Here is a 17,290-nt window from a genome sequence, read left to right as displayed (position 1 = left end):
CTGTTTCTCCTGTTTGCTTTAATGACATGTATATGCAGACAGTGGATCTTTTGAAGATCTAGCCATGGGTAAACTTAACCAAGTCCCGGGACCTGCAGTGTTTCACACATTCTGGTTGACCTGGAGAGAGCTGAGCCCTGGTAGTGGTGGCAGGGATGGTGAGTCTGGGCCACATGACCTTTGATGTATTGAATCAGTACAGTTAACATCGTTTACATCATGAATAGAAAGTAGAGCTGATCCAGGCCATAATTTAATGTATGCTTCATGGTGTTACCCACTACACTTCCCAACTCTGTCAGTCACTCCCATGTAAACACAACTCTCGAGACCTCACTTTTCTATCTACATATACTTAGGTGTCAGGAACAGCCACTCTTTCTGATCTATCATTAATTTAATTGTGTTCTCACATATGTTGTCTGCTAGCCTGGAGCAGCCACATTTGATCCCAGCCAAGCTGGAAGAGTGCAAAAGGTCATGGTCCAGGGCACAGGTTTTCTTCCATTACCAAGGCACTTTTTTTTTTTTTTTTTTTTTTTTTTGAGACAGGGTCTTGCTCTGTCACCCAGGCTAGAGTGCAGTGACCAGTCTTGGCTCACTGCAGCATTGAACATCTGAGCTTAAGTGATCCTCCCACTTCCACCCTGCAAAGTGCTGGGATTACAGGCATGAGCCACTGCGCCCAGCCACCAAGGTCCTCTTGTTTCATGTGCCTTGCACTGATTATTCACTTCCTCCTCTTGTCTCACTTTCTGCCAGTTGCCATTTGCCTCAGCTTTTGAACACTCCCTCATTGTTCTACCATCAGTATTTGCAGATCCCTACTTCAGTGGCTTTTAACCTTTTGGGGGGTCATGGACCACATAGAGAAGGTGATGAAAGTTTTAAGGAATCTTCTTCCAGAAAATTGCATGTGTGCATTTACAAATGTTCAGTTTACCTCATCCCCAGGCTTCCAGAATATTGATTTCCTGAGTCCCTTGCTTGTTGTTAACATACTAATGATAGCTTGTTTACCTGCTTCTGACTTGAAGTTTCCACTGACCTCCCTCCTTCCCAACGCCTATGTAGTCTTCCAGTCTACATGTTCCCCAAGCCTCTGACCTATTGTCCAACTCGATATGTAAGACCTATCCTCTTGGTACTTCAAGGCTGCTCCAGCACGCAGGGCCCTAGTTCCTGGCACCAAGCAATATATTGTGCTCCTCCATGGCATGGCTATGGCCTTGACAGATGAACTGTTCATCCTTACATCTAGCCTCTGACTCTGTTTTAGTAACTACCTTTATTGCATGGACAAGACAGGTCTATTAATTGCTTGAGTTAGGAATACATCAGTTCTTACAAGCTGTATTGGCTTGAGATTCAAATATATGTTAAGGTCCATATTCTTATTCCAGATAAAGCCATGTCCTGAAGAGCTAATGCCAGACAGGACTCCTCTATAGAATACACACTTCATGGCAACGCCTAGAAACGTATAAGTTAAGAATATTACATAGAAGCAAAACTGCCTTTGATAAGATTTGCTGGCCTGCATTTCCCATGCTTCACACATGACACTGAAATCTGTGGGAATGAGGCAACTACCTTTGTGAAATACATTAGTTTAAGAAGATAACTACGTGCTTTCGTTCCAAAGATAACTTGAACTGAAGTGAAATTATCTGCAACTCTAAGAAGATGGATACAGATTCTTAATTAAATTAAGCTGTGATGGGGGCCCAGATGCTCACTTAATTGCTAATAAATGGGAGATCAGGGAAGGGTCTGGGGGAATGAGTCTATCAGTGCAAATATTTTCCAGGAGTTGGCTTGTCACTAGGTGAAACTCCCTCAGGCTGTCTCAGGCAGCTGTTTATAATGGGAGTGGGGTTTATCTAATGCGAGAATGAAAGGCACCCAGATTAAGAAGGCAGCCCATTGTCTGTGAAGACTCCTTTGACCCAGAGAGGAAACTAGCATTTTATTCAGCCACTCATCACAGTCCTCAGCACACAGCATTTATGAAACACTGCAGGCTCCAATCCAAGCAAGCGCCCCTTTGCTGATTCTTCTTTATCTCTATGTAGCATGTGGTGAGCTGTGAGTTGGTGATCTTGCCATGAAAGCAAACTCCATTGTTTTCATGGTTTTTTTTCCTTGACTGTTGCTAATCAGCAAGTCTACACAACTTTATTAAACACCCTCTGTTCACAAACACATTTTCCTTCAGGTGTAGCCACAGGATTTCTGTGGTATATCTACCTCGGTGTACCCTTCCCTGAAAGGCTGCTAAAATTTCAGCTTTGTTAGATTTGCAAAACCATGGATCTTCCATGCTTAGTGATTCTTAACAATTTACATGCATCCCCTTGTTTGATACTATCCCAGTAGCCTTCTGCTCTATAGGCCTTATTAAGAAAAAGATGAATTCAATATTTGATCAAACTCTAAGCCTATTGTTCATTCTACCCCAAAAGATTCTTATAATGTTCTAATACACTAGTTGGAATTCCCAAATGCCTTTATATTATTAGAAGTAGAGCTTAGTTTTTATTTAGTTTCTTTTGAGCAAATGGTGAAAGATATAGCTAATGCAAATAGCAATAATAACAGCTAATATTTTTGGAGTGCTTTCCATGTTGTAGGTAGCATTTAAAGCACTATACACATATTAACATATTTAATCCCCACTCTCTGAAGGAAACACAATTGTTATCACCATTTTCCAGATGAAGATGCTGAGACAGATAAGTAGTTACTATAAAGAAACAGTAGTCACCACTTGGAAAAACAGGACAAACTGCGTAGGATGGCAAACCTAAGCTGGTGTTGGTATGAATGCCAGGAGATATGGGATATAGTTTCACATTAAAACCCATTCAATATAGAGGAGAGGTCTCCAGTAAGAAATCTTGGCCTGTAAGTAGCAAAGGAGGTTGTCAGCAAAACTCCTCGTATTGAAATAGATATTTTAACTAATGTAATTTTTTTCCTGCAAATTAGTACTAGAAATCCTGAAATTTTCAACTTCCAAGAGTAGACTTTGCCTCAGTCTATGAAGATGGGGTGTATGTCCGAGTTATTTCTCTGTGAGCACATTCCGGTGGTAGAGCCAGGCATTTCCACTCCCCAGTCACAGGCTTTCCCTTGGTGAGATCTGAATCTAATGATGCTGCATTTACCTGCAAGTTACCTTGAGCAAGTGATTTAACCTCCCGGAGTCTATTTATCTCTGAAATGAGAACAATACAGTCATGCATGTCTTTTTTTTTTTTATGTTATAGATGTTCTTTATTTATACTTTTTTTATTATACTTTAAGTTTTAGGGTACATGTGCACAATGTGCAGGTTAGTTACATATGTATACATGTGCCATGCTGGTGCATGTCTTAACAACAGGGATATATTCTAAGAAATGCTTTGTTAGGCTATTTTGTCATCATGCAGACATTATGGAGTGTACTTACACAAATCATCTAGATGGTATAACCTACTACACAGCTAGGTTATATGGTATAACCTATTGCTCCTAGGCTACAAACCTGTACAGTATGTTATTATACTAATATTGTAAGCAGTTATAACCCAATGGTAAGTATTTGTGTATCTAAGCATAGAAAAGATACAGTAAAAAAATACCGTATTGTAATCTTGTGGGACCACTGTTGTATATGCAGTCTGTTGTGGATTGAAATGTCATTATGCAGTGCATGGTTGTACTTTTTTCGTTAGATAATTGGAAGGATTAAATGAGGTGAAATTTTAAAAATTACTTAATCTATCTAAGCCATAATTTCCTTATCTATAATGGAAATAATAGTAGCACCTTCTTTGGGGTTTACTTTGAGGGTTAAAGAAGATAATGCTTATAAAGATGCTTAACATAGTGCTCGACACATAGCAAATGCTTCGCAGAAATGAATACAGGGAATAGTATTTTGAGGGCTCAGTAACCATTGGAGAATTTGACCTCCTTCTCTATTTTCAACCTTGGGGATTAATATTTGGTCTTGCTTGCACCTGTTTATGATTATATTTTAATTTTAGCTGGATTTCCATGTTTGGTGGCTATTAACCTACTTTTCTATATCTTTTTATATCTATTATGACTAAAATTTCGCATATCACAGCATTCTTTGGAGCTAAGATTTCATTAATGAGGATTAAAGAAATTGAAAAGTTGGAGAAAGGGTAGAAATTCCCATTAGGCCCTGAGAATTATTCTCTCTTTCCTAAATGAATAGGCTCACAGTAGTGGGATTCAAATTCCTATTTCAGCTTTAAAGAGAAATACAAAGAAAGAAAAAGAAATAAGAAGTGAATTTGCAAGTTGCTTTTATCTTTAGGACTATCTCAAATTCACTTTCCTCTCAATATTAGGTATAAGAGAAAATTTCTCAAAGCCCACAGACTAATTCAATTCTGACAAGACGCTTCAAGCTAAATTGCAAAGTAATTTAAGATCTCCTTTCAAAGAAAATGCACATATAATTCATAACAAACCTCCTTTAACTCTTCTTCCCTTTTAACCAATTTTAAACTCAGAGGCCTCTTTGTCACCTTAAAGTTGGAACTTAATGGACCAGAGCCACTTAGGAATCTGTCAAAGGCTTTATTCTGTGCTGAAATTTGTAACTGTTCTTGATGTCATCATCAACCTGGCTCCCACCTAAATCATCTGCATCCTCACTGCATCCTCTATTGAAGTACTGCTCCTTACTGGCTGCGTGCTCAAACATTTCCATTGTCAGGATTTGGGTTAGCACAGAAAAGCCAAGTACCTTACCACCTTTCCTGGCAGGCCTGGAGGAAATTGGAAAATAGATAGCAAGTCAATGACCCTCAGGGTGAGAGGTCCCTTGAGGCCACATTATAACTCTCTAGGGCATGAATTTCCTCCACAGCACCCTGGCAAGTAACTCTTTTATTCTATGTTTAAAGCATCTCCGACTACAGAGAATTCACTACCCTTTTATAGTACCCATCCCATTTTCCATCAGATCTAAGAATTAGAAAATTTTGGAATAGAATATAAAGCTGGGAATCTGACTTCCTATGACACATTACTTTTGGACTATATCTTGTCTTCTGGAAATACAAAGAATGAGTCCAGTCCTTCCTCTGCACAACCACCTTTCAAATGCTCACTGCAGCTGTTTCTGCTAAATTAATCTACACTTTGAACTCCCATACTTCTCTCAATCTTTTTCTTCACCACTCTACTTTTTTTCCTGTGGTCTGCGGTTATTTGTCAGGTCTCATTTAGGTGGTGGCATCCAGGCTGATGAGGACAGGCTTGGCTGCTGCAGTCTTTGAAGAGTGTCATGGGATCATGTTGTCTCCCACCCACCTTCCTCCACTGTGACTAACATAGGCTTCACCCAGAATATTCCATCACACCCCTATCCTCTACTCCAACCCTCCAGTGCCTGCTCTTTTACCCTAGAAGAAAATCCTAACAATGTCCCGAAGGGCTCTATAAGACCTGGCCCTGGCCCTGGCCTGGCTCCAGCCTGACTCCCACCACTGTCCTCCCCATCATTTCCCTCCAGCCATGCTGACCACCTTGTAGCTTCTCGGACCCACTGAACAAGCTTTGCTTCAGGGCCTAGAAAGCTCTCCCTTTATTTCACTCAGGACTCCACTTAATAATCTTTGTCAGAGAAGCCTTCCCTGACCATCCCAATCCTCTCTGTCCCATCCTCTCTTGCTGTTTTATTTTTCTTTTCAATCCTTGTCATTGAATTACACATGTATTTGCTTAGCTATTTATTATGTTATCTTCTCCACTGAAATGTAAGGAACATGAGGTCAGGAGCTGTGTTTTGTTCCCTGCAGTACCTTCAGTGCTAAGAACAATGTCTGTACTTAGTAGATATTCAATAAATATTTGTGGATGGAATGAATCAATTAATTCAGCCTGAGATTGCATTATTCCCGGGGAAGCCATGATACACTAGCTTATCCTTCCCATGGAATTCCTCTTGTCTTTTTCTCTTGTGCCTGACATTAAAATGACAAGATGATATTCATCAAGGATTTGGAAAATCACTCTCTGATATACATTTGGATTCTTAAGGAGTAGTCATTAAATGGTCCCTCAGAAGCAGAAAGAGTTAATTGATGTTCCCCCTCTAACACAGCTCTTGACTCTGCAGGGTCTTTGGCTCTTGGGAAGGTAAAACCCTATGGTTCTTACTCAAGCTCAGTGAACTTTGGCCAGGACCTCTTATTATTAAGAAGCAGCTCTTCTAACCTCCCAGGGTGCCTGGAATGCCCCCAATTTCTGAAGTCATTATGTTTTGCAGCAGGTTCTCTTGACAGAGCTTCATTGGCCTTTGGCAGAACATAAACCAGAATAATGGGCAGGCAGATGCCAGAACGAATTCCGATGTGTACACACAATTCTTGGCCCCATAAAAATCAATTCCTTATTCATAATTAAGCAACTTATCTGAGAAAGGGCAGGTTGGTACAGTTATTAAAAGATAAATAATAGATAAGGATCCACTTCTTTTTTTTAAGGCATAAAGAATTTTAAACACAAAATAGCACTGTAGTTGTTTTTCGTCTACTTGCTTCCTACCTGTGACACCCAGGCCCAACAAAACAGAGCAGCTTTTACACATTTTCGTTGCCCCTTTATGTTGTGTTGGTCCTTAAAATGTGTCTTTAAAAGCAGAATGACAAGGCAGCTGTAGATATGGAGAAAAGAAACTAGAAGCACTCCCACATAAATGTCACATGATGATCTTGTGGGTCTTTTCCTGTTTACCAGATTGGGGTTAGGGACCATGGCTGAAAACAGAAGTTGCTAAATGGTTTCACACTAAAAAGAGCAGCAAGTCTCCCCAGCAGTTAGGATGCTCACCCCTAAACTGGCTTAACTGGCATCAGAAGCAGCCTCATTTCCCCCACCCCCACCCCATCCCCTTTGCCTCACATCTGTGTATGATGGGGTGGAGAAGGAAAGGGGTTATCCCTGGAGAGAGTGCAGTGTTTGAGGTGTAAACTGTTATACTGTTATCCCTTCCCATGAAAGTTCTTCGTCTTCCCTAAGCCAAGGGGAAGGCGAGTCTACTGGAATCACCTGGAAAGGCTGGTACCACCTGCAAGGACAGAGGCTGTGAGCTCATCCCCCAGTGTAGAACCTGCAGTGGAGCCAAAGCCCTCTCAAAGCAGAGCAAGGGAAGGGAGTTATTGGACATGGCCCTCAGAGTGTGGGCTCACACAAAACACAGAGACCAGCGCCTCTTCTGGCCTAGAGATTTCTGAAAGCAGGAGTCAGCGTGAGCAGAACCTGAAGGCTCTTGGGTTTGATGTGTCTGGAGAGTATGTGGGGTAAGCCCACCCAGCCCAGTGTTCTATGGCCAATGGAAGGTACTCAGGGGAACCCCAGATTAAGGAGATTGGAGGTGTTAGGCCAAAATATCTGTGACAGGTCTCAGTCAATTTAGAAAGTCTACTTTGACCAGGTTAAGGACACAACCGTGACACAGTCTCAGGAAGTCCTAATGACATGTGCCCACAGTGGTCAGGGTATAGCTTGCTTTTACACATTTTAGGGAGACATGAGTGTATAGTATGTGTAAGATGTACATTGGTTCAGTCCTGTAAAGAGGGAAAGCTGGAAGTGGGGCTTCCAAGTTAGAGGTAGGTAAGAGACAAAAGGTTGCATTCTTTTGAGTCCTTGATCAGCCTTCCACTGAATACACAATTTAGTCTGGCTCAGTGAAATCTGCATTTTTACATAAACTATAGGGCAGAAACAATCAGATATGCATTTGTCTCAGGTGAGGCTCAGAGGGATGACTTTGAGTTCTGTCTGTCCTTTGTCCACAAGGAATTTCCTTTCAGCTCCTGAGGGGTGACAGGCACTGAGCTGCCCAAGTGGCTACTGATCCAACCCAAGGAAATAGGCTGGAAGTGTATAGACCTGGAAGATCCTGTGGCAGCTGTGAAGGGGTTCTCAGCAAAATGGAGGTTCCATCATGCCAACAGAGGTCTCTAAGAGAGGGACCAAGCAGCAAAAAAACTGAGGCCAGGCCGGGACCCTACACACCGCTGACAAGCAGTTACACCCATAAAGAGGAGAGTTGGGCTCCCCAGCCCTCCTCCAGGCTTCCATCACCAGCAGGCACTGGCACCAGGTGTGAGGAGGAGGAGCATGCTGCCTTCCCTCCTTTCCAGTCATCCTGCTGCTGCTCTAGAATATTCTGCAGGGACAACAGGAATCTACCTTTGAAGATTTAGGTTTTAAGTTGGGCTGCACTAAGTTTTAATAACTGAAAGGAACTCAATAATGGGATTTGACCAAGACATCATTAATGGAACTACTTACCCAGCACAAAGGGGGATTCGATATAGTACAGCTGGAAGCAGTGATTGGAAAAAAAAAAACATTTCATATTTATGTATGTCCCAACTAATCAAGAACTTTTCAATGAACTGGTGCCTATAATTTTTTTGTTAGGGATTAAATATTTGGCAGAGAAAATGGAAGGTTCTTTTGTATATCTTTGGCTATAGTAATCATTTTCTCATTTTTTCTGTAATGACTAAATTAATAGAAATCCTGCAAGAGATACAATATGTTCACTTCATATGTTCTTTTCATAAGCTTTCAAGTGACATTGATTTCATGTTAACAAAGGGAGTGAGGCTGGACTGAGGCTGGAGAAGTGGGCTATTCTAATTGTCACGGGCACCCAGGAGGGTGAGTGGGCTGTGGGATTTGGGAGGACCAGTCAGGGAGAGCGTCCTGTGGTACCAGGGCCACCAGGAGCTTGAGGTGGCTGGGTAGTTTCTGTGGGTAACTGTGCGGCAAAGTATCTCAGCAGTCCCGGTGAAGAATAACAGGGGAAGATGGTGTTGGAAACTGGGAGACCTTGAGGAAGAGTGTCATGATCAGGAGGGAGATGACTCCGTAGGGCCACAGTGGAAGGGCAGCCAGAGCCACAGAGGGGAGGGCGTTGTTGTGGTGCCATCTACATAATATTTTTCATACCTATTATTTTATGTTAACTGTCAGCAGCATTTCACTCACAACATCTCTTCTTCCTCCTCTTTTTCTTACTTCTTCTCCCCCCTCTTCTTCTTCATTACTAGCATTTATTGAGCACTTTACTATGTGCCACACACCATTCTGCACAAAACAAATTCATATGATCAGATGATCCCTGCCACCCAAAGATGGTAGGTCAGGGACAGTCAGAGTGTGAGAGACAGGTGGTAAAATCTTAGTTCTGTTTGGATAGAGGTTTTGATTGAACATCTGTTTGAAATGCTTCTTCTAGAACTAAATGAAGCACTCAGAGAGAGAGGTGATTTATTTAAGAAATGCTTATCTAGTTCCTACTGGGTGAGACACACCATTTCAAATGCTTTATAAACATTAATCCATTTAATTCTCATAGCAACCCAGTGTGGTAGGTACTATTATTGTCATCATCATTTTATAGAAACTGAGATAAAGGTGGTTTCAGTAATTTGCTCCAGGTCACATAGGCAGTAAGTGGCAGTAAGCTGAGACTTACATCCAGAACTCAGATTCAGATTCTATGCTCTTAACACTACCTAAGCTATGAGACCCATTCCATGCAGGAGCATCATACAGAAGAAAAGATGAGTTGTAGAGAAACACTGAAGTCTGAATAATGTCTGTGAATGTGAAATGATACAGTAAGCAAAATGATCCTTATTCCTGTTGCTTTCATCAAAGAATTTAGGATACTTCATACATTTCAAAATTTTTGAATAAAAGAGGCTGCACACATTTATTTTCGAGTATAGGTCCAATACACTGTCATCAAACTAATTTTGCTGAATAATCTATTGTTGAACAGAATGAATCAATATCCTGGACTTATTTCCAATTTATTTATTTTTAAATTTTAATTTATATATATTTTTATTTATTTATTTTGAGACAAGGTCTTGCTCTGTCACCCAGGCTAGGGTGCAGTGGCCCAATCACAGCTCACTATAGCCTCAACCTTCTCTGCTCAAGCAACCCTCCCACCCCAGCCTCCTGAGTAGCTGGGACTACAGGCACGTACCATCACACCCAGCTAATTTTTGTACTTTTTTTAGAGATGGGGTTTTGCCATGTTGCCTGGGCTGGTCTCACACTCCTGTGCTCAAGCAATCCAAATCCACCCACCTTGGCCTCCCAAAATGCTGAGATTACAGGCGCGAGCCACCCTGGCTTCTGCTTCTTTTGCCTCATTTCTTACTAGAAGCCAGAGGACTTTGTTTATAGAACATCCTCCACTAAACTTGAAGAGATGCAACTCAAGCTGAGTCTCCTGGCCTATTCTTGCCCCTGGAGCAGACCCTTGCCCACACAGCTGAGGGCACTCCTTCCCTCCTTGATCCACTGAGCCAAGAGCTTCATGAAATACCTGAGAACATTTTAGCCCCACTCCTATGGCCATTTCTCTGTGGTACCTGCCTGGTACTTTCCTTCCTGGACACCCTGTTGTTCTTATGCAAAAGTGACTAGTTCAGCCCCAGCAACCTCAGAGCTTGGTGTGCCCTGAGGGCAGTCACACCCCATTTGCCCATAGTTGTAACTGACCACTGTGTTGTTATTGTGAGACTTGTGGGAGTTCTCAGCAGAATGATGATGATGACGGTGAGGATAAATAACATTCACTGAGTATTTATTTTGAGTGTACATATAAGTACTCAAGGAATGACTATAATCCACAAGATATATCTAAGAGTTTTAAATGTATCTCATATCCTCACAACATTTCTAGGGGATAAATACTATTATTATCTCCATTTTACAGATGAGGTAACTGATTCTGAATATGCAGTAACTTGCCCAAGGCCATATAGTCAATAAGTATCAGATCTTGGGCTCAAATTAAGAGGCACAGGTGTCAGTTTCAAGATTAGATTGATACCCATAAAAGTACCCACAATGTGACTGTGCATAGTCAATGTCTGCTAAAAAATCTTGTGGGTGATGATTTGCTTCAAGAGATAATGAGCTTTTGCAAGCCTCCTTCCTTCATGCTTTTCTTTCTTTCTTCCTTTCTACTTTCCAGTTGTCCTGCACATGCATTCCATCAGCCTTTTTATACCCTGCCATGTGCAAAACAACAGGCTGTGTCCTGGGCATCCAAAGAGAAGCAAGACCGAATCCAGTCTCAGCAAAGCCAGGCAGGAAAGCAGGATTTCCTGAGAAGTTCTGAGTCTCACCTGCTAGTGGGCCAGGAGAGAGGGTGCTATTGCCCTAGTCAACATACTCTGTTCTTATGCTTGTGTACAGGAAGGTGCTGCCCATGTTCCATCCTGGGCATGAAAATGAATGTTCTAGGACCTGAACTCCTGTTGTCCTTATAGTTAGCATCACACTGTCACTCAACTATCCTGATGTGGGTTTATGTTTCCCCACAACATGAACGCCTTTTTAAAGGGAGAAACAGGAAATCTACATTGTGAACTTAGTAGCTGTGTGATCTTAGTTTCTCTGATTTTTAGTTTATGTCTTTTATGCAAAGAAAGAAAGAGAAAGGAAAGAAAGACAAAAGGAGGGAAAGAAGGAAGGGAGGGAGGGAAGGAAGGAAAGAAGGAAGGAAGAAAGGAAGGAAGGAAGGAAGAAAAGAAGGAAGGAAGGAAGGAGAGAGAAAGGGATAAGGAGAGAGAACAAAACATGCCTTGCTTACTTCACAGAGCTATTATAGGATCAAATAAAGCTATACTGTAGGCACAAGAGGACTAAATATTATGTAAACGTGAGGGCTTTATTATATTCTCACCATGGAACTTAAGGTTCTGAGTAATGCTGCCTCACCCATCTTTACCCCACCACACATGCCCACATAGGTGCAGCCATGTCTTGCAATTGCCCTGAACTCACCTGCCTCCTTGCCTTTCTTTACACTGTTTCCACTGCCTGGAATACTCTCTCCCCATCTCTGTCTGGTGACGTGCTACCTTGCTCAAATGCCACCTCCTTTATTCTAAAATAGTACCCCTTTTCTCTTTTGTACCATTAAATGTTGTGTATTTCTCACAAAATCACACTTAACACTGGGACTAGAGCTATTTGTCATTTATATCTTAGGCTTCCCTGCCGAGGTATGCTTTGCATATATCAGGTGTTTGATAAGATGTTTATTGGATCAAATCCTGCTTCCCTTCTCTATGCTCTTCCCTGCCTGCCTCCCACTTCCTATACTTACTAAATATGTCACTTGTCACATGGCAGGCACCTAGTGCATATGTCTGGGGAGCTTTAGGGCCAGCAAATTCAATGGACAATCTCCATAGGTCAAGGAGAATTAAGCCTTTCCCTTCAGTTAAGTCAAATATCACAGGAAGGGTACAAAGTTTGGTGAACAAAGTGATCATACCCTGTTGAGTGGGAAGGAAGTGAACATTTCCCAAAGTGCAGACTACAGATCAGTGGGCATACTCAGATGATTTTAGGTGACATACAGGTGAACTTTCTTTTTCTAAATTACCAATTTTTGTGTATATTAAAAAGAAATATAATTAGCACATCAAACTTATGATTTCATAGATATTCTTTAATAAAATCTCCTGAATTTGAATAAAAATGATTTAAAGAAAAACATACATAAATAACGGTACAGGGTATGGCCAAATGATGTGATGGGAGCGCTCAGAATTCCAGAAGCACCAGGCCAGGGAAACACTTCTGGAAGTTATGGAGGTGGAGAGAAGGATAAAGCCGTGCTTGTTCTATGGGTCAGATCTACTAGTGGCAACCGCAGGTTAATAGAATTACTTCTAAAGCTGTGCTACTGTGCAAAAACCTTTGTTTGAAGGGCAGAATGCAAATGGAATGCTTTCTCATCACTATTGTTTCTTCACTGGAAGGAAGAAATATGCTGGAGAATGTCAACTCAAACACATCAAGCATCACAGCCTTGGGCACCAGGTTTCCTAACAGCCAGTGGAGTTTTACACTTTTCCCAGGACTTGCAGATACAAAGGACCCAGATGTGGGTTTACTTTTCCTTTTTTCCTGCAAAGCACAACACTTTACAAAAAAGAAAAACACTTCAAAGGCAGTCCTTTTCTCGCATACATTTCAAGGCTTCATTCAAGATCCACATTCATCTTCCTTATCCAATTACAGGATCAAAGCAGAAGTGTTTGGCCTACTTTGGGGGTTTAAAGACATCCAGGGAAAAACTAAGACCATTTAAAACTACCTTCTTTGATGCCACACATCTTCCTGTAGAAGAATTGGAGTTGGTTCCCCTTGCTCTCTCTTAAGTCATCTCTGGATACCAAAAGTCAGGTCAGAGAGCTAACATGCTCTAATCATCGGCAACATAAAAGATTCAGTTACATCTCTGTAAAATCCAATCTAATCTCAGTCAATGTGTCTAGTGTACTTTTGCTCTCCACACTGCTACTTTTGGAGTTTCTTCCAAAACCCACTGCTAAACTCTTGATTTTTCCTGATTAGTTTTTAAAATCCTGTATTAAAATAAAAACTGCAAAAAAAAATCTGAAATGTCATTTCATTAGTCTCCCTAAAGCTAGTGGATCTAGCACATGTGTTCATTTTAATGCTCAATACGGAGTTCATATTTCCTAAAATAGGACAGGCCTTATCCTTCATATTCACACTCTGGGATCTGAGGCCCTGGTTTTAAAAAAAATAGCATATATGACATCTTCAATAATATTTAAATGAACAGACTGCCTATTGGTGGATTGATTTTTCTCTATGGAAATAAATCTGTTGGCAGCCGCCAGAATTGGGGTATAAAAGATGACCTCGGGCAGCTGTTGCCATTTGTTTTGGTGGGAAAATGAGGGTTTTGTCTCTCCCTGGGGGTTAATACTGTGATGTTCTAAACACCATCAATGCTCTGTTTCTGAAGGGTTACACTGGAGAGGAGGAATGCTTTGTGGTTTATGACAAGATCACGGCAGAATATTTTGTGCACACGGTGATTTGTATCACCCGTTTGTGCACAGGCCATAAAAGTGCACTTTTTATCAGGAACATTTGTGAATATATAACAGCACTGAAGACATATGGCCACTAAATAATTCACAGTTATCTATCTTCTCAGCAGATTCCTTATACACCTACCATGTTTTAATGCCTAGTTTGCTCAGAAACAATGTTCTTTATGACCCTTCCAACATAAAAATGTTTACTGACTGGCAGCAATATATGGATCCCATGGGATGGGGCTATAAGAAGCGGAAAGATTTCTGCATTCTCCAACTCTCCCCTTCTGTATCTGTTTTCCCCTAACTCTTCCAACCAGCACCCAACATTACAGGAAAAGATACCTCTCCCCAAAGTGGGTGCAAAATCCTATCTGGGCTATGAGATGAAAGTCACTAACTAACCTCCACCCTCTTCTCTTTTCAGTTCTATATCCATTTACAGTCCCAAGGAGAATCCAAATGCATTTGATGCCGCAGCATTCTTCCAGTCTGTGGGGAATTTCCTGGGAATCTTCGCTGGCTCATTTGCAATGGGGTCTGCGTATGCCATCATCACAGCACTGATATCCTTTGTCTGTATGTGGAAAGCTGGGACTGTCAAGAACAGTCAATATCCATGGAATACTTCTGATGATGGACAACCTCCAGGCCCATAAAAGGCTAGATAGTCTGGTCCAAGTTACATACGGCACCACTGGTGCCATCTTGGTTCTGAGTCATCCCTGGAGGCATAGGTTGGTACCAGTGGCAGAGGGGCCCAAGCTCTCTTCTTGCCCAAGGTCGGTTCTAATGCTATTGACACTATCTGATCCTAGGACATCAACAGCCTTAAATAAATACCACCTAGGAAAACTAGTGAACAGGGGTCATCAGGATTGGCCTTACTAGGGTCAAGAGGAAGAACTGAAGATGAAGGGTCAAGAATAAGACAATTGATTAAGGGTGATAAATTGGGTATGATCTGCCTCTTTTTCAGGCTTATTCAATCACTAGCTTATAGGGTAGCTCAAGCCAGAGGTCACTGTGGGTCTAAATAAGCATCCACAGCTACTATATAGAACCTGCAAGCAATGCTGAAATGATATGTGTGCCATACCTGAGCAATCATGTCATTTGATTCCTTTTTGTTGTTGTTAGGAAGTTGGGATGATAGGTGGAGTTTCTAGAGAATCTGAGCCAAAGAAAGAAGCTGGTCTGGTGGGCTGCTCACTTAGAACATTCAGATAGGGCAAAAGTAAGTCGGAGTAGAGGAGGAAGGCCAGAAGGCCAATGTCCAGTATAAGGGTTAGGTGGAGCCACAGAGAGGTAGAAGAGAAGAGTGGTAGAACAGAAGATCTGGGCCAAAGACCTCAGGGGAAGGAGAAGGAAGAAGTGTGACAGAGGGGTGAAGGCCCCAGGCAAAGAGAAGGCAAAATATTGGGGGCCTTTTTCTATGGGGTCTCGCCCAGACATTCACTGAACAGCTGCTAAAAAGCTTGATTCTACTGGGGGTATCTAAGAAGAGTCAGGAGATGTGTAAAACAGGGACCCGGCCCTCAGTGAGTGACGGGCTTAGAAAGGTGAGCTCTGCATTAAGACTGGGATAGAAAGTGAGTGCCAGAGCCACATCGAAGTTATCACACTGTAAACACTCAAACTGGGACGAGGCCATTGTGTCTGGAATAGTATAATACCCTTGGCCAACCTTATATTCTAGAAAATAATTTGAAAAGCAGTATTTATAAGCAGAGTGGGTTTTGGGCACAGCCTGGAAGATGGAATAGGGGCAAAGGCTGAGCAGTCGGTGATTCAGGAGGCAAAGACTAGCATTCACTAAGGTATGGCAGTGGGACCAACGTGGCATCTGGAAGACATGCCTGGGAGGACCAGAGGGCTCCAGCTAGTGAGAAATGGAGGATGAGGGGACTCAGGAGGGATGGAGTCAGCTTGTGGAGTATCTTGAAGTGGTATTTCAAAGAGTCTGAGCCTCTTTCTTTAGTCCACAATTAGCTGCCAAAGGTTTCTGCTCAGGAGAGTGACGCACTGACAGTCCTGTTTTTAAAATGTAGATGAGGAACTGGCACAAAGGATGAATCAGAGGAAGGAGACTAGAATCAAGGAAAACTGTGATGATGAACTGCGGGGGAAGCATCAGGAAGGGGACTGATATTTAGAAGGAAAAATCTCTAAGACTTAGTGATTGGCTGGCTATTGGAAATAAAGAAAAGGAGACAGTCAAAGGCTACTCCAAAGTTTCATCCTGAGAACCTTGTAAAATGGCATCTCCATTGACAGAAATAAAGTCAGTCAGAAGAGGTAGTGCTGGTTTCCAACAAAAAAAATTACCTACCCAGTACTTACGCTATGACAGGCCGCCTACGACACGTTTTCCGTGAGTGTCTCATCTAACCTTCACAATGATCCTATCACCAGATGCTATTTTTTATTGGATGTGAAGCTTAGAAAGGGTAAGCTGTTGCCCAAGGTCATGCAGCCAGCAAGTAAACCCAGAGAGTGAGAATCAAGAGGCCGAACGTGCTCTCATCACGGCTCCCTATTGCCTCTTAATTCTTAGTTGGAACTGCGTGGAGGCCAGGTGTTGTTTAGAGTAGAGTAACAGCAACAAGGATAGGAACATTTTGTGAGTGTCTAGCATGTGCCAGAGCCTTTCTATGCATCTCCTCATTTGAATCAACCCTGTAAAACAAGTTATTATCCTCCTCACCTTACATCCGAGGAAACTGAGGCTCAAGGAGGATACGTAGCTCACTCTGGATCACATATCAGTAATAGTGAGCATGGTAATAATCATATCATCTAACATTCATTGAAAACGTTACTGTGTGCTAGCCATTGCCCTAAGTGTTTTACATGGATTATCAGATAAGTTTTACAAGAACCCTGGAAGGTAGATACTGTTACTATCCCAATTTTACAGCTAAGGAAACTCAGACAATTAAAGTTAAACAACTTGGCTAAGGCCAAACAACTAGGACATTTCAGGGCCAGGATTCAAACCCAGGCTTTTGGGCTCTGGAGGCTACACTGAGTGGAGAAACTAAAATCAGAATTCTTCTCTACCTGATGTGAGGGGAAGGTGTAACATATGTGAACAGGTTGATAAGAGAAGAAAAAAATTCCTGGAGATTGGAAGTCTGGCATAAGATTGCACCAGATCTGAAAGAAAGGGTGTAGAGACAGAAGAAACGGGGGCTCAATAACAGTGGTGACATCAATCGTGCAGTATTTGGTGGTCTTTAACAGGCTCTACAAACACAGGCTGTGAAGGAGATAAAATGCTTACTGTTGTCCTCCTCACCTTCGTAACTGCCTACCTATTTCATTCTGAGGCCGTCTCCTCGGGTT

General features: G+C 41.9%; 1 protein-coding gene across 1 annotated transcript in view; it reads left to right on the top strand.

Annotated features, from left to right (window-relative positions):
- Positions 1–17,290, top strand: part of SLC9A9 (solute carrier family 9 member A9) — a 591,979-nt gene that overhangs the window by 250,324 nt on the left and 324,365 nt on the right. The window contains exon 7 of the mRNA XM_024245123.3: positions 14,370–14,508. Within this exon, the coding sequence (XP_024100891.1) occupies positions 14,370–14,508 (139 nt within the window). The remainder of the gene's footprint in view (positions 1–14,369; positions 14,509–17,290) is intronic.

This window comes from Pongo abelii, chromosome 2 (assembly GCF_028885655.2).
Source record: "Pongo abelii isolate AG06213 chromosome 2, NHGRI_mPonAbe1-v2.0_pri, whole genome shotgun sequence".
In the NCBI taxonomy this organism is placed as follows: Eukaryota; Metazoa; Chordata; class Mammalia; order Primates; family Hominidae; genus Pongo; species Pongo abelii.
Note: the sequence above shows the minus strand (reverse complement) of the source record. Positions and strands in the feature narration are given on the sequence as shown.